This window comes from Cololabis saira, chromosome 20, assembly GCF_033807715.1.
Source record: "Cololabis saira isolate AMF1-May2022 chromosome 20, fColSai1.1, whole genome shotgun sequence".
NCBI classification, from domain to species: domain Eukaryota; kingdom Metazoa; phylum Chordata; class Actinopteri; order Beloniformes; family Belonidae; genus Cololabis; species Cololabis saira.
This window is the reverse complement of record NC_084606.1, coordinates 798,152-822,447: the sequence shown is the minus strand read 5'-3', so window position 1 is coordinate 822,447 and position 24,296 is coordinate 798,152. Positions and strand designations below refer to the sequence as shown.

At 46.3% G+C, this 24,296-nt stretch overlaps 1 protein-coding gene across 1 annotated transcript in view; it reads right to left on the bottom strand.

The window, feature by feature from the left end:
• Nucleotides 1-24,296, bottom strand: part of LOC133420895 (NLR family CARD domain-containing protein 3-like) — a 49,243-nt gene that overhangs the window by 5,026 nt on the left and 19,921 nt on the right. Inside the window, exons 5-6 of the mRNA XM_061710778.1 lie at nucleotides 3,527-4,014; nucleotides 1,542-2,827 (exon numbers count right to left, since the gene is read on the bottom strand). Of these exons, the coding sequence (XP_061566762.1) occupies nucleotides 1,542-2,827; nucleotides 3,527-4,014 (1,774 nt within the window). The remainder of the gene's footprint in view (nucleotides 1-1,541; nucleotides 2,828-3,526; nucleotides 4,015-24,296) is intronic.

The window sequence follows — 24,296 nt, the reverse complement described above, 5'->3', positions numbered from 1 at the left end:
CATGCCTGTTTTGTCTGAGAAAACTGTCCACTTTTAACAATGCCAGGACCTTGCTGATCTTGTTTTATCGTGCTTATATAGAATCAGTTTTATCTTTCTGTCTTGCTTCATGGTTTGGAAATGTGTCCCTTGTTTAAACCAAATTGTGAAATGGTCGAGCAAGCTGATTGATGAGTCTCAGCTTCAGACAGAATCCCTGTATACTAAACAGTTACAGTTATAGCTGGCTCTATTTTAAAAGACAACTCCCTCCCTCTTAAAGGTGAGTTTATTTTAAAAGACACCTCCCTCTTAAAGGTGGGTTTATTTTAAAAGACAACTCCCTCCCTCTTAAAGGTGAGTTTATTTTAAAAGACACCTCCCTCTTAAATGTGAGTTTCAGCTGCTCCATCAGGTTTTTCCTGCTTGTAAAACCAAACGTTACAAAAACAGCTTTGTACCAGCAGCCATCAGTGCTATTAACAAGTGAGAGAAACTGCAACATAACCTTGTATTTATGTTTTGTATTGTTTCCTTTATCTTGTTTTTATGAAAAAGGACATGTTTTATCCTTTGGCTTGGTTTGAATATTTTAGTGTTTTTATCTACTGATGTTTTAACTTATCTTGATTCTTATCTTGGGGCCGTCCGTCCTTCTTGTTCTTATTTTTTTTAGCCAAAGTCGCCTAAAACGCCTATCCAAGTTATACCCAAAGTAAATTGAAAGCTGTTCTTGAACCGTTTGAAGTTCATGGATGGTTTTGGTCTCTTTTGAAAACACACACTGAAATAGAAGGTTTTTATTTCTGCCGGAAATAGACCTTTCCAAAAATGGCCATTTTGAGACGCCAAAAGGACACTTGGATAACCATGGTCACATACCTATAGGATAAAAGGGCATAACTCTTGAACCTTTCAACGTACAGTCATAATTTCCGCTTCTAATGAAAGCTGACACGTAGAGGTTCCTATAATTTATCCAGATTCACTATCAATATTGCTGAAAAAAAGTTACTGAAACATTAAGCTAAACTTTGCATATAAAAGAGTCAAAACACGGACGCGCGTTTCATTCGCTGCAGTGATTTCACTTTACGCAGGCACTTCGTCGTTGTGGGTTTTATTCCCCCCTGAAGTGGCACATTGTTGTTTTCAGCATTTCATTGGCTAAACAATGTGCCAGTCATCAGCACGATTGGTTCCAATTGGATAATTTTTTTTCATGACAAAAAGGGGAACATGGGCTTCATTTGCATACAGGTGCTCATTGGCTGTTGTGGGCTGTAGAGGGGACAGGGAAGCTCCTGATTGGTCGAATGAGCTGTCAATCAAAAGGACACTATACAGACTCCTTTTTTAGACCAAGATATCTGTTGTAAAGACATGCAAAGCGCAGTTACAGCCAATAATACGTTGAAAATTTGGGACATTGAGCGGCTAATTTCAAATGATGCAGCAGCTGTTTGTGGATATTTACGTTGACAACGATATTTAGTCCTAATGTTCGTTGATGAAAGCAGCTTTAGCACCAGCCTGATAAATGACAGTGGAGGGAAACTTACAGGGCTTTCCTGCTGCTCCTCACGGCGGGGATCAGCCTCCTCCTGCCCTCCTCCGAGGCCTTGTAACTCCTCAGATCCAGCACTGGCAGCTCGTCCTTGGAGACCAGCAGCATGTAGGCCAGCGCCGAGCAGTGCAGGGGGGTCAGCCGTCTCTCCAGACCCCCCTCTCTCAGATACTCCTGGATCTCATCCTTGACCCTGTGGTCCCTCATCTCCACCAGGCTCTGGAACAGGTTGATGCAGCTGTCCGGAGACCGGCTCTTCCCTCGAATGGAGCCCAGGTAGGTGGAGATCTTCCTGCCGGCGTCCTCGGCCGGGTCCTGCGGCGTCAGCAGGCCCTGCAGGACTCTCCGGTTGGGCTCCACCATCAGGCCCAGGAGGAAGCGCAGGAAGAAGTCCAAGTGGCCGTTTTTCTTCTCCATCACTTTGTCCACGGTCATCTTGAGCAGATCCAGTAGGGCGTGTTGTTCCTCCTGCAGGTTGAGGAAACCGCGGAGCTCTTTGGTGTCTTTGGTGGTGAAACATTCGTAGACGTAGAGAGCTGCGAAGAACTCCTGCACGGTGAGGTGCACGAAGAAGAAGACCTTTTTCTGGGAGAGGACTTGTTCCTCCCTCAGAACGGTGTTGCAGAATCCGGAGTAGATGGAGGCTTCGCTCACGTCCACGCCGCACTCCTCCAGGTCTTCCTGGTAGAAGATCAGCTTGTTCTCCTGGAGCTGGACGAAGGCCAGTTTCCCCAGTTTCAGGAGAAACTCTCTGTGCGTCTTCAGAAGCTTCTCTTTGTTCTTCTCCGTCTTCCTGTCGTACTTCCTGCTCCTGCGTTTGGTCTGGGCGAACAGGAAGTACGCCATCATCTCCGTGAGCGTTTGGGGGATCTCCGTTTCCTCCTCTCCTCCAAAAACCTCTCTGAACAAGGTGGCGGAGATCCAGCAGAAGATGGGGATCTGACACATGATGTCCAGGGTGGGGGAGGACCGGACGTGTGACGTGACCCGCTGGGCCAGACCCGGGTCCTGGCCGAACCTCTTCCTGAAGTATTCCTCCTTCTGCGGGTCGTTGAAGCCTCGTATCTCCGTCACCATGTGGACGAGCTCGGCGGGGATCTGCAGCGCGGCCGCCGGGCGGGACGTTATCCAGAGGTTTGATCCCGGGAGGAGGTTTCCCTGGATCAGGTTCACCAGCAGGTCAGAAACCGGCGTCACAGCGCTGGCAGACGTTACAACCTTGGTGTTGTTGAAGTCCAGCTGGAGTCTGCTCTCGTCCAGCCCGTCCAGGATCACCATCACCTGGGGGGGATATTGAAAAATCGATGCATCAATTATCCCCGTCCTGATTCAATATGGATTAAGACAGGGGTCGGAAACCCAAAATGTTTTAGAGCCGTATTGGACCAAAAACACAAAAAACAAATATGTCTGGAGCCGCAAAAAATGTCTTGTATCAGAATTGGAATGAAGACAAATGGCGAGAAAAAAGTCAAAATGTCGAGATTAATGTTGAAGTACAATCTCGAGAAAAAAGTCGAAATGTCGAGAAAAAAATCTAAATTTTGAGAAAAAAATCGAAATGTTGAGAAAAAAATCAAAATGTCGAGATTAATGTTGAAGTACAATCTCGAGAAAAAAGTGGAAATCTCCAGAAAAAAGTCGAAATGTTGAGATTAATGTTGAAGTACAATCTCGAGAAAAAAGTCGAAATCTCGAGAAAAAATCGAAATCTCGAGAAAAAAGTCAAAAATTTGGGAAAAAAGTCAAAATGTTGAGAAAAAAAGTTGAAATGACGAGATTAAAAAGGAAAGGAAAAATCGAATCGAAACCTAAAGAATGGAAATCAAATCGAATGGTGAGGTTGTCAACAATCCCCAGCCCTGCTCTCACCTTGGTGTACAGGTAAATCCCCAGCCCTGCTCTCACCTTGGTGTACAGGTAAATCCCCAGCCCTGCTCTCACCTTGGTGTACAGGTAAATCCCCAGCCCTGCTCTCACCTGGGCGTGGCTGTAATCCTCCTCCTTCAGCTGGCGGACAGAGGGATGCAGCTCCACCAGGAGCTGGTGGAGGCTTCTCTCCCCTCCAATCAAACTCAGCTCCCGGAAAGACAGACAGAAAACCAGATCAGCGTCCTGGTTGTGCTTGTCCTGGGCCCAGTCCAGGAGGAACTTCTGCACGGAGAAGGATTTCCCGATGCCTGCGATGCCCTTGGTCAGGACGGTCCGGCGGTTTTCCTCCCGGCCGGACGTGAACATGTCTCCGATGTTGATGGTCTCATCACACGCCTGCGGGCTCAGCTTGGGCTGAAGGTGTCTGGACTCGTGTTCCTCCGACAGTTCCTCGCTCTCCCCGGCCGTGATGTGGACGGAGGTGTAGATGCTTTCCAGGGAAGTCTGCGGATCACCGTTGCCTTCCTGTGTCCAGGTGTATTTCTTCTGCGTCGCTTTTTTAAGTTTCTTCTTTGCTTCCCCAAGACGGTCGTCGTCTGTAACGATCAAACACGTGACCACAAATAACATTAACAATACAGTAAACATCAGATATTATCTGTACCTTTGGCTACCATTAATATATATTGATTTATAGCTATATGTAGATATATAGACTTATAGTAAGTAATATGTATATGATTGGAGGTAAATATATGAACCAATGTATATATAGCATATCTACTCTTATATAGTTATTAGTGCCACGGCTGCGCCAGTGTCACTCTTATTATTGCTCAGGCTTATTATTTATTCTTCCGTATAAACTTCGGCGCGTAACTAGTCCCGCAGCTTTGAGAAAACTCGAAAAGTAAAAACGTAGAAACGTGCGCCCTAATCAGGAATCGAGTGGTATGACTTTTGTTAGCGATTGGTGCGCACGTTTTCGCTCAACGTGCGAAAACGTGCACTTTTTGCCCCATCCGGAACGCATTGGGAGAATTTTGGGGCCTCACCACTCGCACACCGTTACTCAAAGAATTCTGAACCGATTTAGAAAGTTGTAGGCCCTGAATTTAACTACAGTCCTGCGAATTCAGAGCGATCGCACAAATAGTTTTCGCACGAAGTGCAAAAACATTTCCAAATTTCCAAACTAATGGGGAGATTTCCCCATGTATGTGTGTGGCGCGGAATGTCACACTGTGGGTGGGAGGAGATTAAAAAAAAAAAAATTCACCTTTTTTCTGAGTCACCTAGCTTTCTCATACTTGCACGTAGAAATGTCATTCAAACTTCAAAACGAAGGGAAACTTCTCTTCTCTCTCCAAACCCCAAACTGTTTTTTCCTAAGATGTAAACTTTTCAAGATATGAGCACTCAAACGAGGACTGAAAATCACTTTTTCGTCAAATCTAGAGTGCAGAGTTCAGTTGGTAGAGTGTGAGAAACAGCAAAAAATAACCCAAATTTTTATTTGTAACTCGAGCTCACGGCCAAACCGTAAAAAGGAGGCAAATAAAAGAAAAAAAAGAGTGTAGACATAGGTGTTGGGATTCATAAAATGTGACTTTGACAGGCGGGGTATGCACAAAATTTAAACGGGGGCGGCTAAAGCAGCGACAATACCAGTCTCAGTCCCCATTCACTGCAATGTAATCAAACGTTTTCTTCAAAAGAATATCACTCTGTCTTCGCACTGAGTTTACTCACTCATTTTAAGGAATATCTGAATAAAATTAAGATTGGCAGAATCTGCCGGCTTCTCTGTCTCTCACGATGTTTTTGTTTTTCTGCTACGAGCTACGAGCACACACACACACACACACACACACACACACACACACACACACACACACACACAAATAACCCAGAGTAAATGCTATAACAAGTGATCAGGCCCGATCACCTCATAATTCTCTCCAACATGGAAGTAAAGTAAAAAAAAAAGTAAAAATTAAAGCTGCAAGCAGCGATGAACGGGCCCTCGCACTCACGTCCACCGCCCCCCATAAGCATATCAGAAATGACACCACCCACGACTCTCTATGTCAAACCATTCAAAAGTTATAGCAGAAAAAAGGAACAACCAATCAGAAGAAGGGGCGGGGCTAGTTCAGGCCAATGAAGGTCAAGGACTCCATACAGAGTCTGATGACACCACCCACGACTCTCTATGTCAAAACATTCAAAAGTTATAGCAGGAAATAGGGACAACCAATCAGAAGAAGGGGCGGGGCTAATTCAGGCCAATAAAGGTCAAGGACTCCATACAGAATCTTATGACACCACCCACGACTCTCTATGTCAAACCATTCCAAAGTTATAGCAGAAAATCGGGACAACCAATCAGAAGAAGGGGCGGGGCTAATTAAGGCTAACGAAGCTTAAGAACTCATTACAGAGTCCCATGATACCACCCATGACTTCCTATGTCAAACCATTCAAAATTTATAGCAGAAAAAAGGGACAACCAATCAGAAGAAGGGGCGGGGCTAATTCAGGCCAATGAAGGTCAAAGACTCCATAAAGAATCTGATGACACCACCCAGGACTCTCTATATCAAACCATTCCAAAGTTATAGCAGAAAATCGGGACAACCAATCAGAAGAAGGGGCGGGGCTAATTAAGGCCAACGAAGCTTAAGGACTCATTACAGAGTCCCATGACACCACCCACAACTCTCTATGTCAAACCATTCAAAAGTTATGGCAGAGAAAAGTATTCTAGGGGGCGCTGTTGAACCGTTAGCCACGCCCATTAATGCAAACCATGAAATATCAAATTTATCGCCAGGCCTGGCTTGCATGCAAAATTTGGTGACTTTTGGAGAACTATCAAATATGGACCAATCACATGAAGGGGGGGCGCGCCTTTTGGCGTCTAGCGTCGCCACGGTAAGGCTTTTGAAAGAGAAAAGTAATGCGTGTTGTCGCAGGATGGAGATGCACATTTTGATGTATAACACACCTGGGTGCACGTTACGGTTCGGGCTGAATTAACTGCCGAAGGAATGGCATAAATTTCGCCAAAATGACACAATTTATTCAAAATGGCCGACATCCTGTTCGGTTTCGGCCATGGCTCCAAGAGACTTTTCTTTAAGTTGTGCCATGATACAGATGTGTAGCGATTTTCGTGCATGTACGTCAAACCGTATTGTGGGGCTTGAGGCACAAAGTTTTCCGGGGGGCGCTGTTGAGTCATTTTGCCACGCCCATTAATGCAAACCATGAAATATCAAATTTATCGCCAGGCCTGGCTTGCATGCCAAATTTGGTGCCTTTTGGGGAACTATCAAATATGGACCAATCAGATGAAGGGGGGGTGCGCTTGTTGGCGTCTAGCGTCGCCACGGTAACACTTTTGAAAAAGAAAAGTAATGCGTGTAGTCGCAGGATGGAGACGCACATTTTGATGTATAACACATCTGGGTTCACGATACGGTTCGGGCTTAATTAACTCTCGAAGGAATGGCATATATTGCTCCAAAATTACGCAATTAATTCAGAATGTTCAAAATGGCCGACTTCCTGTTCGGTTTCGGCCATGGCGCCAAGAGACTTTTCTTTTAGTTGTGACATGATACGGGTGTGTACCGATTTTCCTTCATGTACGTCACACCGTATTATGGGGCTTGAGGCACAAAGTTTTTTGTGTCGAACCAATCAGATGAAGGGTGGGCGCGCTTTTTGGCGTCTAGCGTCGCCACGGTAACGCTTTTGAAAGAGAAAAGTAATGCGTGTTGTTGCAGGATGGAGACGCACCTTTTGATGTATAACACACCTGGGTGCACGTTACGGTTCGGGCTGAATTAACTTTCGAAGGAATGGCATAAATTTCGCCAAAATGACACGACTAATTCAAAATGGCCGACTTCCTGTTCGGTTTCGGGCATGACGCCAAGAGACTTTTCTTTCAGTTGCGCCATGATACAGGTGTGTACCGATTTTCGTGCATGTACGTCAAACCGTATCGTGGGGCTTGAGGCACAAAGTTTTCAAGGGGGCGCTGTTGAGCCATTTTGCCACGCCCATTAATGCAAACCATTAAATATCAAATTTTTCGCCAGGCCTGACTTGGGTGCAAAATTTGGTGACTTTTTGGGCATGTTAAGGGGGGCAAAAAGGCCATCACTTTGTCAGAAGAAAAATAATAATAACTAGAAAATTTCTGGAAATTTTGATATGAGCATGCCCTACCGCCCATTCGTCCCCTCTCGCTGCTTTGGTTTGGGGCTGTAGTGGTTGTGTTTAGGGTGGTTCTATGTCAGTTTGAGGTGTTTTTACGCTTGTATTTCATTCATTCCTGTGCTCCCAATAGTTATTAATGGGGCGCGCTTTTTGGCATCTAGCGTTGCCACGGTAACGCTTTTGACTGAGAATAGTAATGCCCATAGAGGCAAGATGGAGACGAATCTAACGATGTATGCCGTGCATGGGTGCATGTTCCGGTTCAGGCTACGTTAACGGATAGGTTTTTTTTTTTCACCATGGTACAAAACCCCATCCGAATGAATGGGGCCATTTGGCCTGGATTTTGACATAAAATTTCCTTAAATCCCAGCTTCATGAAATTTGAGTATGTTGAAGTCCACAGCGTGCCGAGTCAGGGGACATTTGTACGATGTCTCTACGATAATCTGTCGCCTAGCAACAAGCGTCCAAAGTCAAATGGAAATAAAAAAAAAAAATGAAAGGTCAATATCGCAAAAATTTTAATAATTGGCATAATGAGCTTGTACGGCCCGTTAGTGCCAATCGGGCTGAGTGTTTGAAAGTTTGAACGATGTCTCTACGATAAAGTTCGACCGAGCAATAAGCGTCTGAATTTTTGCCTTTTTTTTTGCTTTATGGCATCTAGCGTTGCCACGGTAACACTTTTGACTGAGAAAAGTAATGCCCATCGAGGCACGATGGAGACGCATCCAACGATGTATGCCATGCATGGGTGCACATTCCGGTTCGGGCAGCATTAACAGATTGTTTATTCACATGGTCCCCCATACAAATGCATTGGTTTTTGTTGCCATGGTAACAAGCCCCATAGGATAGAATGGGACAATTTGGCTTTAATATCTCAAAAGCTGTAAACGACAGCGTAATGAGACCTCAGTATGTTGTAGTCCACATGAAGCTGAGTCTTTTAACGTTGGAACCAAGTCTCTGCGATACCGTGTTGCCGCGCAACAAGCATCCGAAGTTCCGTTAGCATCAAAATGAACAATGTGGAATATCTCAAAAACTGTAATAGCAAGCATGACGAGACTAAAATATGTTGCAGTACAAAGCGTCCCGGGTTGGTCAATGTTGTAATGATGTCTGTACGATAAACCGTTGCCTAGCAACAAGCGTCCAAAATAAAAGTGATTTTTTTTTTAAATTGAAAGTTAAATATCGCAAAAACCGTAATAACTAGCATGATGAAGTTGTATGGTCCTTTAAAGACTATCGGGCCGAGTGTTTCAAAGTCTGAACGATGTCTCTACGATAAAGTTTGGCCGAGCAATAAGCGCGGGAATATTCTCCTTTTTTTTTGCTTTTTGGCAACTAGCGTTGCCACGGTAACCCCTATTACGGAGAAAAGTAATGCCCATCGAGGCAAGATGGAGACGCATCCAACGATGTATGCCATGCATGGGTGCACGTTGCGGTTCGGGCCGCATTAACGGACGAAAAAAAGTGCGGAATAAGAATAATAATAAAAATAACTAGAAAATTTCATGAAATTTTGATATGGGCATGCCCTACCGCCCATTCGACCCCTCTTGCTGCTTTGGTTTGGGGCTGTAGTGGTTGTGTTTGGGGTGGTTCTATGTCAGTTTGAGGTGTTTACGGTTGTATTGCATTCATTCCTGTGCTCCCAATAGTTAAAAATGGGGCGCGCTTTTTGGCGTCTAGCGCCCCCCACGGTGACACTTTTGACTGAAAAAAGTAATGCCCATCGAGGCAACATGGAGACACATCTAACAATGTATGCCATGCATGGGTGCACGTTGCGGTTCAGGCTACATGATAGACAATGACAATGGATAGGTTTTTTTTTCACCGTGGTAAAAAACCCCATCCGAATGAATGGGGCCATTTGGCATGGATTTTGACATAAAATTTCCTTAAATCCCAGCTTCATGAAATTTGAATATGTTGACGGCCACAGCGTGCCGAGTCGGGGAACATTTGTACGATGTCTCTACGATAATCTGTCGCCTAGCAACAAGCGTCCAAAATAAAATTGATTTTTTTTTTAAATTGAAAGTTAAATATCGCAAAAACCGTAATAACTAGCATGATGAAGTTTTATGGTCCTTTAGTGACTATCGGGCCGAGTGTTTGAAAGTTTGAACAATGTCTCTACGATAAAGTTCGGCCGAGCAATAAGCGCGGGAATTTTCGCCTTTTTTTTTGCTTTTTGGCAACTAGCGTTGCCACGGTAACCCCTATTACGGAGAAAAGTAATGCCCATCGAGGCAAGATGGAGACGCATCCAACAATGTATGCCATGCATGGGTGCACGTTGCGGTTCGGGCCGCATTAACGGACGAAAAAAAGTGCGGAATAAGAATAATAATAATACTAGACCAAAATTCCCGGGAAATTTTGAAGTGCCACGGACTACTGCCGGATGATCGCGGGATGCACCCATGAAGGTCAGGGACTCGATACTTAGTCATTTGACACCACCCATGTCTCTGTATGTCAAACCATTCAAAAGATATTGGACTTTAACGTATCAGCCAATCAGAAGAAGGGGCGGGGCTAATTTGCACCAATGAGGGTCAGGGACTCCATACTTAGTCATTTGACACCACCCATGTCTCTGTATGTCAAACCATTCAAAAGATATTGGACTTTAACGTATCAGCCAATCAGAAGAAGGGGCGTGGCTAATTTGCACCAATGAGGGTCAGGGACTCGATACTTAGTCATTTGACACCAACCATGTCTCTGTATGTCAAACCATTCAAAAGATATTGGACTTTAACGTATCAGCCAATCAGAAGAAGGGGCGGGGCTAATTTGCACCAATGAGGGTCAGAGACTCGATACTTAGTCATTTGACACCACCCATGTCTCTGTATGTCAAACCATTCAAAAGATATTGGACTTTAACGTATCAGCCAATCAGAAGAAGGGGCGTGGCTAATTTGCACCAATGAGGGTCAGGGACTCGATACTTAGTCATTTGACACCACCCATGTCTCTGTATGTCAAACCATTCAAAAGATATTGGACTTTAACGTATCAGCCAATCAGAAGAAGGGGCGTGGCTAATTTGCACCAATGAGGGTCAGGGACTCGATACTTAGTCATTTGACACCACCCATGTCTCTGTATGTCAAACCATTCAAAAGATATTGGACTATAACGTATCGGCCAATCAGAAGAAGGGGCGGGGCTAATTTGTATATATAATATACAAATGTAAATATTTATATGTATAATAATAATAATATACATATATATCCAATGAACCTGTTCCCAGCAGGACTGGGGATCATGTAAGGTCAAAAGGTCAGGGTTCAGATTTCTCCATTATCCAGGTTATATTACATGAAGTCTGTAATGACTGTGTCATGTGACAAGGTCTGGGTCAGTCTAATCAGCACAGCTGTGCTCTGGTTGTTAGGGGCAACAAGAACCTGATACAGAGGGAGCGGGAATGACAGCTAGATTTTCGGTTGTGACAAACCTCAAATCACTCCACTTTGCGGTCAAACCGTAGCTCTTAGCAGAAAAATGAAAACATCGTGAGAGACGGAGAACCCAGAACATTCTGTCAATCTTATTTTCATTCAGATATTCCTTAAAATGTGTTAGTAACGGCAATTCGAAAACAAAAATGAGATTTTTTTGAAGAAAACTTCATTTAACATGGGACTCAATGGAGAGCGAGACAGGATTTGGCGTGTCTGTTGGGCCCCCCGTTAAAATTGTGTGCACACCACGCCTGTCAAAGTCACATTTTATGAATCTCAACATCCATGTCTACATTCTGACCAAAAATTATCTTTCTAGCTTTTACGGTTTGCCCGTGAGCTCGAGTTACAAATAAAAATTATGATCATTTTTCGAAAGTCTCTCCACTCTAATGAATTCGAACCGCACTGAAGATTTGACAAAAAAGTGATTTCCAGTCCTCGCTTGAGCGCTCATATCTTGAAAAGTGTACATTTTAGGAAAAAACTGTCCGGGGTTTGGAGAGAGAAGAGAAGTTTTCCTCCGTTTTGAAGTTTGAATGACGTTTCTACGTGCAAGTATGAGAAAGATACGTGACTCGGAAAAAAGGTGATTTTTTTTTTTTTAACCTCATCCCACACACAGTGTGAAATGCTGCCCCATACAAATACATGGTCCCCATTAGTTTGGAAATTTGGAAATGTTTTTGCACTTCGTGCAAAAACTATTCGTGCCATCGTTCTGAAAATCCACAGGACTGTAGTTAAATTCAGGGCCTACAACTTTCTAAATCGGTTCATAATTTTTCGAGTAACGGTGTGCGAGTGGTGAGGCCCCAAAGTTCACGCAATGCGTTCCGGATGGGGCAAAAAGCGCACGTTTGTGCACGTTGCGCAAAAACGTGCACGCCAATCGCTAATAAAAGTCATACCCATCGATTCCCGATTAAGGCGCACGTTTCTACGTTTTTACTTTTCGTGTTTTCTCAAAACTGTGGGACTAGTTACGCGCCGAAGTTTATACGGAAGAATATGGAATAAACTAGACAAAATTCCCGGGAAATTTTGAAGTGCCACGGACTACTGCCGGATGATCGCGGGGCTTATTTGCACCCATGAAGGTCAAGGACTCGATACTTAGTCATTTGACAGCACCCATGACTCTCTATGTCAAACCATTCAAAAGTTATTACAGAAAATATGTAATAGGCTAATAGAACCGCTAACAAGACCGCTAACGGGACCGCTAACGGGATAGCTAACAGAACCGCTAACGGAACCTCTAACGGGATCGCTAACTGAACCGCTAACGGGATCGCTAAAGGGATCGCTAACGGGACCGCTAACGGGACCGCTAACCGAGCCGCTAACGGAATCGCTAACCGAGCCGCTAACAACCGCTAACGGAACCGCTAACGGGACCGCTAACGGGACCGCTAATGGGATCGCTAACAGAACCGCTAACGGGACCGCTAACGGGACCGCTAACGGGACCGCTAACGGGACCGCTAACGGGATCGCTAACGGATCCGCTAATGGGGTCGCTAACGGGACCGCTAACAACCGCTAACGAAACCGCTAACAGTACCGCTAACAGAACCGCTAACTGAACCGCTAACGGGATCGCTAACGGGATCGCTAACGGGACCGCTAACCGAGCCGTTAACGGAATCGCTAACCGAGCCGCTAACAACCGCTAACGGGACCGCTAACGGGACCGCTAATGGGATCGCTAACGGAACCGCTAACGGGACCGCTAACGGGACCGCTAACGGGACCGCTAACGGGATCGCTAACGGAGCCGCTAATGGGGTCGCTAACGGGACCGCTAACAACCGCTAACGGAACCGCTAACAGGACCGCTAACAGAACCGCTAACTGAACCGCTAACGGGATCGCTAACGGGATCGCTAACGGGACCGCTAACCGAGCCGCTAACGGAATCGCTAACCGAGCCGCTAACAACCGCTAACGGAACCGCTAACGGGACCGCTAACGGGATCGCTAACGGAACCGCTAACGGGACCGCTAACGGGACCGCTAACGGGATCGCTAACGGGATCGCTAACGGGACCGCTAACCGAGCCGCTAACGGGATTGCTAACGGGATCGCTAACAACCGCTAACGGGACCGCTAACGGGATTGCTAACGGGGTCGCTAACTGGACCGCTAACGGGATCGCTAACTGGACCGCTAACGGGATCGCTAACAGGACCGCTAACAGAACCGCTAACGGGACCGCTAACACCAATAACACTACCATCCCATAATAAACACCTACCATCCCATAATAACACTAACATCCTATAAAAACACCTGCCATCCCATAATAACGCTAAAAACCTTAAAAAAAACACCTGCCATCCCATAATAACACTAACATCCTATAAAAACACCTGCCATCCCATAATAACACTAACATCCTATAAAAATAAAATGGGGATCATGTAAGGTCAGGGTTCAGATTCCTCCATTATCCAAGGTAAAGTATTATGAAGTCTGCATTGATGTGTCATGTGACCAGTTCTGGGTCACATGACCCGGAAGTATGGTAGTGTATATTGTATTGGAATGACTCAGCTAGTTTTTTGGATTTGACAAGCCTCAAATAACTTCACCTTGTAATCAAACTGTAGCTCCTATCAGAAAAACAAAGACATCGTGAGAGAGACAGAACCCGGAAGATTCTGACAATCTTAATTTTATTCAGATATTCCTTAAAATGTGTTAGTAACGGCAATTCGAAAACAAAAATGAGATTTTTTTTAAGAAAACTTCATTTAACATGGGAGTCAATGAAGAGACAGACAGGAATTGGCGTGTCTGTTGGCTCCACCGTTAAAATTTTGTGCACACCACGCCTGTGAAAGTCACATTTTATAAATCACAACACCTATGTCTATATTCTGACCAAAAATGATCTGTCTACCTTTTACGGTTTGGCCGTGACCTCGAGTTACAAATAAGAAATCATGTTTTTTTTTCAGTGTAACTACACTCTAGCAAACTGACTCCCGTGCTCTAGATTTGAAAAAAAGTGATTTCCAGACCTCGCTTGAGGGCTCATATCTTGAAAAGTGTACATTTTAGGAAAAAACAGTCCGGGGTTTAGAGAGAGAAGAGAAGTTTTCCTCCGTTTTGAAGTTTGAATGACGTTTCTACGTGCAAGTATGAGAAAGATACGTGACTCAGAAAAAAGGTGAATTTTGTCTTTTTTCTCGACATTTTCCCATCCGCTTTGAATGGCGCCATAGGAATACATGGCAAAATGGTCTCCCCATTAGTTTGGAAATTTGGAAATGTTTTTGCACTTCGTGCAAAAACTATTTGTGCCATCGCTCTGAAAATCCACAGGACTGTAGTTAAATTCAGGGTCTACAACTTTCTAAATCGGTTCATAATTTTTCGAGTAACGGTGTGCGAGTGGTGAGGCCCCAAAGTTCACGCAATGCGTTCCGGATGGGGCAAAAAGCGCACGTTTGTGCACGTTGCGCAAAAACGTGCACGCCAATCGCTAATAAAAGTCATACCCATCGATTCCCGATTAAGGCGCACGTTTCTACGTTTTTACTTTTCGCGTTTTCTCAAAGCTGTAGGAGGAGTAGCCGGACAAAGTTTTTACGGAAGAATAAATAAATAACTAGACCAAAATTCCCGGGAAATTTTGAAGTGCCACGGACTACTGCCGGATGATCGCGGGGCTTATTTGCACCCATGAAGGTCAAGGACTCGATACTTAGTCATTTGACACCACCCATGACTCTCTATGTCAAACCATTCAAAAGTTATTACAGAAAATATGTAATAGGCTAATAGAACCGCTAACAGAACCGCTAACGGGACCGCTAACGGGATAGCTAACAGAACCGCTAACGGAACCTCTAACGGGATCGCTAACTGAACCGCTAACGGGATCGCTAAAGGGATCGCTAACGGGACCGCTAACGGGACCGCTAACCGAGCCGCTAACGGAATCGCTAACCGAGCCGCTAACAACCGCTAACGGAACCGCTAACAGGACCGCTAACGGGACCGCTAATGGGATCGCTAACGGAACCGCTAACGGGACCGCTAACGGGACCGCTAACGGGATCGCTAACGGGATCGCTAACGGAGCCGCTAATGGGGTCGCTAACGGGACCGCTAACAACCGCTAACGAAACCACTAACAGTACCGCTAACAGAACCGCTAACTGAAACGCTAACGGGATCGCTAACGGGATCGCTAACGGGGCCGCTAACCGAGCCGTTAACGGAATCGCTAACCGAGCCGCTAACAACCGCTAACGGGACCGCTAACGGGACCGCTAATGGGATCGCTAACGGAACCGCTAACGGGACCGCTAACGGGACCGCTAACGGGACCGCTAACGGAACCGCTAACAAGACCGCTAACGGGACCGCTAACGGGATAGCTAACAGAACCGCTAACGGAACCTCTAACGGGATCGCTAACTGAACCGCTAACGGGATCGCTAAAGGGATCGCTAACGGGACCGCTAACGGGACCGCTAACCGAGCCGCTAACGGAATCGCTAACCGAGCCGCTAACAACCGCTAACGGAACCGCTAACGGGACCGCTAACGGGACCGCTAACGGGACCGCTAACGGGACCGCTAACGGGATCGCTAACGGAACCGCTAACGGGACCGCTAACGGGATCGCTAACGGAGCCGCTAATGGGGTCGCTAACGGGACCGCTAACAACCGCTAACGGAACCGCTAACAGGACCGCTAACTGAACCGCTAACGGGATCGCTAACGGGATCGCTAACGGGACCGCTAACCGAGCCGCTAACGGAATCGCTAACCGAGCCGCTAACAACCGCTAACGGAACCGCTAACGGGACCGCTAACGGGACCGCTAACGGGACCGCTAACGGGACCGCTAACGGGATCGCTAACGGAACCGCTAACGGGACCGCTAACGGGATCGCTAACGGGATCGCTAACGGGACCGCTAACCGAGCCGCTAACGGGATTGCTAACGGGATCGCTAACAACCGCTAACGGGACCGCTAACGGGATTGCTAACTGGACCGCTAACGGGATCGCTAACTGGACCGCTAACGGGATCGCTAACAGGACCGCTAACAGAACCGCTAACGGGACCGCTAACGGGATCGGTAACGGGATCGCTAACGGGACCGCTAACCGAGCCGCTAACGGGATTGCTAACGGGATCGCTAACAACCGCTAACGGGACCGCTAACGGGATTGCTAACGGGGTCGCTAACTGGACCGCTAACGGGATCGCTAACTGGACCGCTAACGGGATCGCTAACAGGACCGCTAACAGAACCGCTAACGGGACCGCTAACACCAATAACACTACCATCCCATAATAAACACCTACCATCCCATAATAACACTAACATCCTATAAAAACACCTGCCATCCCATAATAACGCTAAAAACCTTAAAAAAACACCTGCCATCCCATAATAACACTAACATCCTATAAAAACACCTGCCATCCCATAATAACACTAACATCCTATAAAAATAAAATGGGGATCATGTAAGGTCAGGGTTCAGATTCCTCCATTATCCAAGGTAAAGTATTATGAAGTCTGCATTGATGTGTCATGTGACCAGTTCTGGGTCACATGACCCGGAAGTATGGTAGTGTATATTGTATTGGAATGACTCAGCTAGTTTTTTGGATTTGACAAGCCTCAAATAACTTCACCTTGTAATCAAACTGTAGCTCCTATCAGAAAAACAAAGACATCGTGAGAGAGACAGAACCCGGAAGATTCTGACAATCTTAATTTTATTCAGATATTCCTTAAAATGTGTTAGTAACGGCAATTCGAAAACAAAAATGAGATTTTTTTTAAGAAAACTTCATTTAACATGGGAGTCAATGAAGAGACAGACAGGAATTGGCGTGTCTGTTGGCTCCACCGTTAAAATTTTGTGCACACCACGCCTGTGAAAGTCACATTTTATAAATCACAACACCTATGTCTATATTCTGACCAAAAATGATCTGTCTACCTTTTACGGTTTGGCCGTGACCTCGAGTTACAAATAAGAAATCATGTTTTTTTTTCAGTGTAACTACACTCTAGCAAACTGACTCCCGTGCTCTAGATTTGAAAAAAAGTGATTTCCAGTCCTCGCTTGAGGGCTCATATCTTGAAAAGTGTACATTTTAGGAAAAAACAGTCCGGGGTTTAGAGAGAGAAGAGAAGTTTTCCTCCGTTTTGAAGTTTGAATGACGTTTCTACGTGCAAGTATGAGAAAGATACGTGACTCAGAAAAAAGGTGAATTTTGTCTTTTTTCTCGACATTTTCCCATCCGCTTTGAATGGCGCCATAGGAATACATAGGGAAAATGAGCTCCCCATTAGTTTGGAAATTTGGAAATGTTTTTGCACTTCGTGCAAAAACTATTCGTGCCATCGTTCTGAAAATCCACAGGACTGTAGTTAAATTCAGGGCCTACAACTTTCTAAATCGGTTCATAATTTTTCGAGTAACGGTGTGCGAGTGGTGAGGCCCCAAAGTTGACGCAATGCGTTCCGGATGGGGCAAAAAGCGCACGTTTGTGCACGTTGCGCAAAAACGTGCACGCCAATCGCTAATAAAAGTCATACCCATCGATTCCCGATTAAGGCGCACGTTTCTACGTTTTTACTTTTCGCGTTTTCTCAAAGCTGTAGGAGGAGTAGCCGGACAAAGTTTTTACGGAAGAATATATAATAAACTAGACAAAATTCCCGGGAAATTTTGAAGTGCCACGGACTACTGCCGGATGATCGCGGGTCTTATTTGCACCCATTAAGGTCAAGGACTCGATACTTAGTCATTTGACACCACCCATGACTCTCTATGTCAAACCATTCAAAAGTTATTACAGAAAATATGTAATAGGCTAATAGAACCGCTAACGGGACCGCTAACGGGATAGCTAACAGAACCGCTAACGGAACCTCTAACGGGATCGCTAACTGAACCGCTAACGGGATCACTAAAGGGATCGCTAACGGGACCGCTAACGGGACCGCTAACCGAGCCGCTAACGGAATCGCTAACCGAGCCGCTAACAACCGCTAACGGAACCGCTAACGGGACCGCTAACGGGACCGCTAACCGAGCCGCTAATGGGGTCGCTAACGGGACCGCTAACAGAACCGCTAACGGAACTGCTAACGGGACCGCTAACGGGATCGCTAACAACTGCTAGCGGAACCGCTAACGGGACCGCTAATGGGATTGCTAACGGGACCGCTAACGGGGTCGCTAACTGGACCGCTAACGGGATCGCTAACTGGACCGCTAACGGGACCGCTAACGGGATCGCTAACGGAATCGCTAACTGAGCCGCTAACGGGATCGCTAACGGGATCGCTAACGGAATCGCTAACTGAGCCGCTAACGGGATCGCTAACGGGATCGCTAACGACCGCTAACGGGTCCGCTAATGGGATTGCTAACGGGACCGCTAACGGGGTCGCTAACTGGACCGCTAACGGGATCGCTAACAGGACCGCTAACCGAGCCGCTAACGGGATCGCTAACCGAGCCGCTAACGGGATCGCTAACGGGATCGCTAACGGGATCGCTAACAACCGCTAACGGGACCGCTAACGGGATTGCTAACGGGACCGCTAACGGGGTCGCTAACTGGACCGCTAACGGGATCGCTAACGGAACTGCTAACGGGACCGCTAACGGGACCGCTAACGGGATCGCTAACAACCGCTAGCGGAACCGCTAACGGGACCGCTAATGGGATTGCTAACGGGACCGCTAACGGGGTCGCTAACAGGACCGCTAACCGAGCCGCTAACGGGATCGCTAACCGAGCCGCTAACGGGATCGCTAACGGGATCGCTAACGGGATCGCTAACAACCGCTAACGGGACCGCTAACGGGATTGCTAACGGGACCGCTAACGGGGTCGCTAACTGGACCGCTAACGGGATCGCTAACGGAACTGCTAACGGGACCGCTAACGGGACCGCTAACGGGATCGCTAACAACCGCTAGCGGAACCGCTAACGGGACCGCTAATGGGATTGCTAACGGGACCGCTAACGGGGTCGCTAACTGGACCGCTAACGGGATTGCTAACTGGACCGCTAACGGGATCGCTAACGGAATCGCTAACTGAGCCGCTAACGGGATCGCTAACGGGATCGCTAACGACCGCTAACGGGTCCGCTAATGGGATTGCTAACGGGACCGCTAACGGGGTCGCTAACTGGACCGCTAACGGGATCGCTAACAGGACCGCTAACCGAGCCGCTAACGGGATCGCTAACCGAGCCGCTAACGGGATCGCTAACGGGATCGCTAACAATCGCTAACGGGACCGCTAACGGGATTGCTAACGGGACCGCTAACGGGGTCGCTAACTGGACCGCTAACTGGACCGCTAACGGGATCGCTAACTGGACCGCATAATAACACTAACATCCTATAAAAACACCTGACATCCCATAATAACACTAACATCCTATAAAAACACCTTACATCCCATAATAACACTAACATCCTATAAAAACACCTGACATCCCATAATAACACTAATATCCTATAAAAACACCTTACATCCCATAATAACACTAACATCCTATAAAAACACCTGACATCCCATAATAACACTAATATCCTATAAAAACACCTGCCATCCCATAATAACACTAACATCCTGTAAAAACACCTGCCATCCCATAATAACACCTATCGTGTGTGTGTGTGTGTGTGTGTGTGTGTGTGTGTGTGTGTGTGTGTGTGTGTGTGTTCATCTAAGGTTAAAAGGTCAGGGTTCAGATTTCTCCATTTTCCAGGTTATACTGTGAAGTCTGTACTGAGTGAGTCATGTGACCAGTTCTGGGTCAGTCTAATCAGTCAACAGCTGAGCTCCGGTTGCTAGGGGCAACAAGAACCTGATACAGAGGGAGCGGGAATGACTCAGCTGGATTTTTGGTTGTGACAAACCTGAAATCACTCCACTTTGCGCTCAAACCGTAGCTCTTAGCAGAAAAACGAAAACATTTTGAGAAACAGAGATCCTACCAGATTATCTAAATGTTATTTTCATACAGATATTCCTTAAAATGTGTTAGTAACGGCAATTCGAAAACAAAAATTAGATTTTTTTTAAGAAAACTTCATTTAACATGGGAGTCAATGAAGAGAGAGACAGGAATATGCGTGTCTGTTGGCTCCCCCATTAAAATGTTGTGCACACCACGCCTGTCAAAGTCACATTTTATGAATCACAACACCTATGTCTATATTCTGACCAAAAATTATCTGTCTACCTTTTACGGTTTGGCCGTGACCTCGAGTTACAAATAAAAAATCATGTTTTTTTTTCAGTGTAACTACACTCTAGCAAACTGACTCCCGTGCTCTAGATTTGAAAAAAAGGGATTTCCAGTCCTCGCTTGAGGGCTCATATCTTGAAAAGTGTACATTTTAGGAAAAAACAGTCCGGGGTTTAGAGAGAGAAGAGAAGTTTTCCTCCGTTTTGAAGTTTGAATGACGTTTCTACGTGCAAGTATGAGAAAGATACGTGACTCAGAAAAAAGGTGAATTTTGTCTTTTTTCTCGACATTTTCCCATCCGCTTTGAATGGCGCCATAGGAATACATGGCAAAATGGTCTCCCCATTAGTTTGGAAATTTGGAAATGTTTTTGCACTTCGTGCAAAAACTATTTGTGCCATCGCTCTGAAAATCCACAGGACTGTAGTTAAATTCAGGGTCTACAACTTTCTAAATCGGTTCAGAATTTTTCGAGTAACGGTGTGCGAGTGGTGAGGCCCCAAACTTCTCGCAATGCGTTCCGGATGGGGCAAAAAGCGCACGTTTGTGCACGTTGCGCAAAAACGTGCACGCCAATCGCTAATAAAAGTCATACCCATCGATTCCCGATTAAGGCGCACGTTTCTACGTTTTTACTTTTCGCGTTTTCTCAAAGCTGTAGGAGGAGTAGCCGGACAAAGTTTTTACGGAAGAATAAATAAATAACTAGACAAAATTCCCGGGAAATTTTGAAGTGCCACGGACTACTGCCGGATGATCGCGGGGCTTATTTGCACCCATGAAGGTCAAGGACTCGATACAGATTCCAATGACACCACCCATGACTCTCTATGTCAAACCATTCAAAAGTTATTACAGAAAATATAGAACCGCTAACTGAACCGCTAACGGGATCGCTAACGGGATCGCTAACGGGACCGCTAACGGGACCGCTAACCGAGCCGCTAACGGGATCGCTAACCGAGCCGCTAACAACCGCTAACGGAACCGCTAACGGGACCGCTAACGGAACCGCTAACGGGACCGCTAACGGGGTCGCTAACTGGACCGCTAACGGGATCGCTAACTGGACCGCTAACGGTACCGCTAACGGGATCGCTAACGGAATCGCTAACTGAACCGCTAACGGGACCGCTAACCGAGCCGCTAACGGGATTGCTAACCGAGCCGCTAATGGGATCGCTAACGGGACCGCTAACAACCGCTAACGGAACCGCTAACAGGACCGCTAACAGAACCGCTAACAGAACCGCTAACGGGACCGCTAACGGGATCGCTAACAACCGCTAGCAGAACCGCTTACGGGACCGCTAACGGGGTCGCTAACTGGACCGCTAACGGGATCGCTAACTGGACCGCTAACGGGACCGCTAACGGGATCGCTAACGGGACCGCTAACGGGACCGCTAACCGAGCCGCTAACGGGATCGCTAACCGAGCCGCTAACAACCGCTAACGGAACCGCTAACGGGACCGCTAACGGAACCGCTAACGGGACCGCTAACGGGGTCGCTAACTGGACCGCTAACGGGATCGCTAACTGGACCGCTAACGGTACCGCTAACGGGATCGCTAACGGAATCGCTAACTGAACCGCTAACGGGACCGCTAACCGAGCCGCTAACGGGATTGCTAACCGAGCCGCTAATGGGATCGCTAACGGGACCGCTAACAACCGCTAACGGAACCGCTAACAGGACCGCTAACAGAACCGCTAACAGAACCGCTAACGGGACCGCTAACGGGATCGCTAACAACCGCTATCAGAACCGCTTACGGGACCGCTAACGGGGTCGCTAACTGGACCGCTAACGGGATCGCTAACTGGACCGCTAACGGGACCGCTAACGGGATCGCTAACGGAATCGCTAACTGAACCGCTAACGGGACCGCTAACGGGATCGCTAACAACCGCTAGCGGAACCGCTAACGGGGTCGCTAACTGGACCGCTAACGGGATCGCTAACTGGACCGCTAACGGGACCGCTAATGGGACCGCTAACGGAATCGCTAACTGAACCGCTAACGGGACCGCTAACCGAGCCGCTAACGGGATCGCTAACCAAGCCGCTAACGGGGATCGCTAACGGGATCGCTAACAACCGCTAACGGGATTGCTAACGGGACCGCTAACGGGGTCGCTAACTGGACCGCTAACGGGATCGCTAACTGGACCGCTAACGGGACCGCTAACGGGATCGCTAACAGAACCGCTAACGGGACCGCTAACACCAATAACACTACCATCCCATAATAAACACCTACCATCCCATAATAACACTAACATCCTATAAAAACACCTGACATCCCATAATAACACTAATATCCTATAAAAACACCTGCCATCCCATAATAACACTAACATCCTATAAAAACACCTGACATCCCATAATAACACTAACATCCTATAAAAACACCTGACATCCCATAATAACACTAATATCCTATAAAAACACCTGCCATCCCATAATAACACCTATCGTGTGTGTGTGTGTGTGTGTGTGTGTGTGTGTGTGTGTGTGTGTGTGTGTGTGTGTGTGTGTGTGTGTGTGTGTGTGTGTGTGTGTGTGTGTGTGTGTGTGTGTGTTCATCTAAGGTTAAAAGGTCAGGGTTCAGATTTCTCCATTTTCCAGGTTATACTATGAATTCTGTACTGAGTGAGTCATGTGACCAGTTCTGGGTCAGTCTAATCAGTCAACAGCTGAGCTCTGGTTGCTAGGGGCAACAAGAACCTGATACAGAGGGAGCGGGAATGACTCAGCTGGATTTTCGGTTGTGACAAACCTGAAATCACTCCACTTTGCGCTCAAACCGTAGCTCTTAGCAGAAAAACGAAAACATTTTGAGAAACGGAGAACCTACCAGATTATCTTAATGTTATTTTCATACAGATATTCCTTAAAATGTGTTAGTAATGGCAATTCGAAAACAAAAATGAGATTTTTTTTAAGAAAACTTCATTTAACATGGGAGTCAATGAAGAGAGAGACAGGAATTGGCGCGTCTGTTGGCTCCCCCGTTAAAATTTTGTGCACACCACGCCTGTCAAAGTCACATTTTATGAATCACAACACCTATGTCAATATTCTGACCAAAAATTATCTGTCTACCTTTTACGGTTTGGCCGTGAGCTCGAGTTACAAATAAGAAATCATGTTTTTTTTTCAGTGTAACTACACTCTAGCAAACTGACTCCCGTGCTCTAGATTTGAAAAAAAGTGATTTCCAGACCTCGCTTGAGGGCTCATATCTTGAAAAGTGTACATTTTAGGAAAAAACAGTCCGGGGTTTAGAGAGAGAAGAGAAGTTTTCCTCCGTTTTGAAGTTTGAATGACGTTTCTACGTGCAAGTATGAGAAAGATACGTGACTCGGAAAAAAGGTGAATTTTGTCTTTTTTTTCTCAACATTTTCCCATCCGCTTATAATGGCGCCATTGAAATGCATGGGAAAATCTTCCCCATTAGTTTGGAAATTTGGAAATGTTTTTGCACTTCGTGCAAAAACTATTCGTGCCATCGTTCTGAAAATCCACAGGACTGTAGTTAAATTCAGGGCCTACAACTTTCTAAATCGGTTCATAATTTTTCGAGTAACGGTGTGCGAGTGGTGAGGCCCCAAAGTTCACGCAATGCGTTCCGGATGGGGCAAAAAGCGCACGTTTGTGCACGTTGCGCAAAAACGTGCACGCCAATCGCTAATAAAAGTCATACCCATCGATTCCCGATTAAGGCGCACGTTTCTACGTTTTTACTTTTCGCGTTTTCTCAAAGCTGTAGGAGGAGTAGCCGGACAAAGTTTTTACGGAAGAATATATAAATAACTAGACAAAATTCCCGGGAAATTTTGAAGTGCCACGGACTACTGCCGGATGAT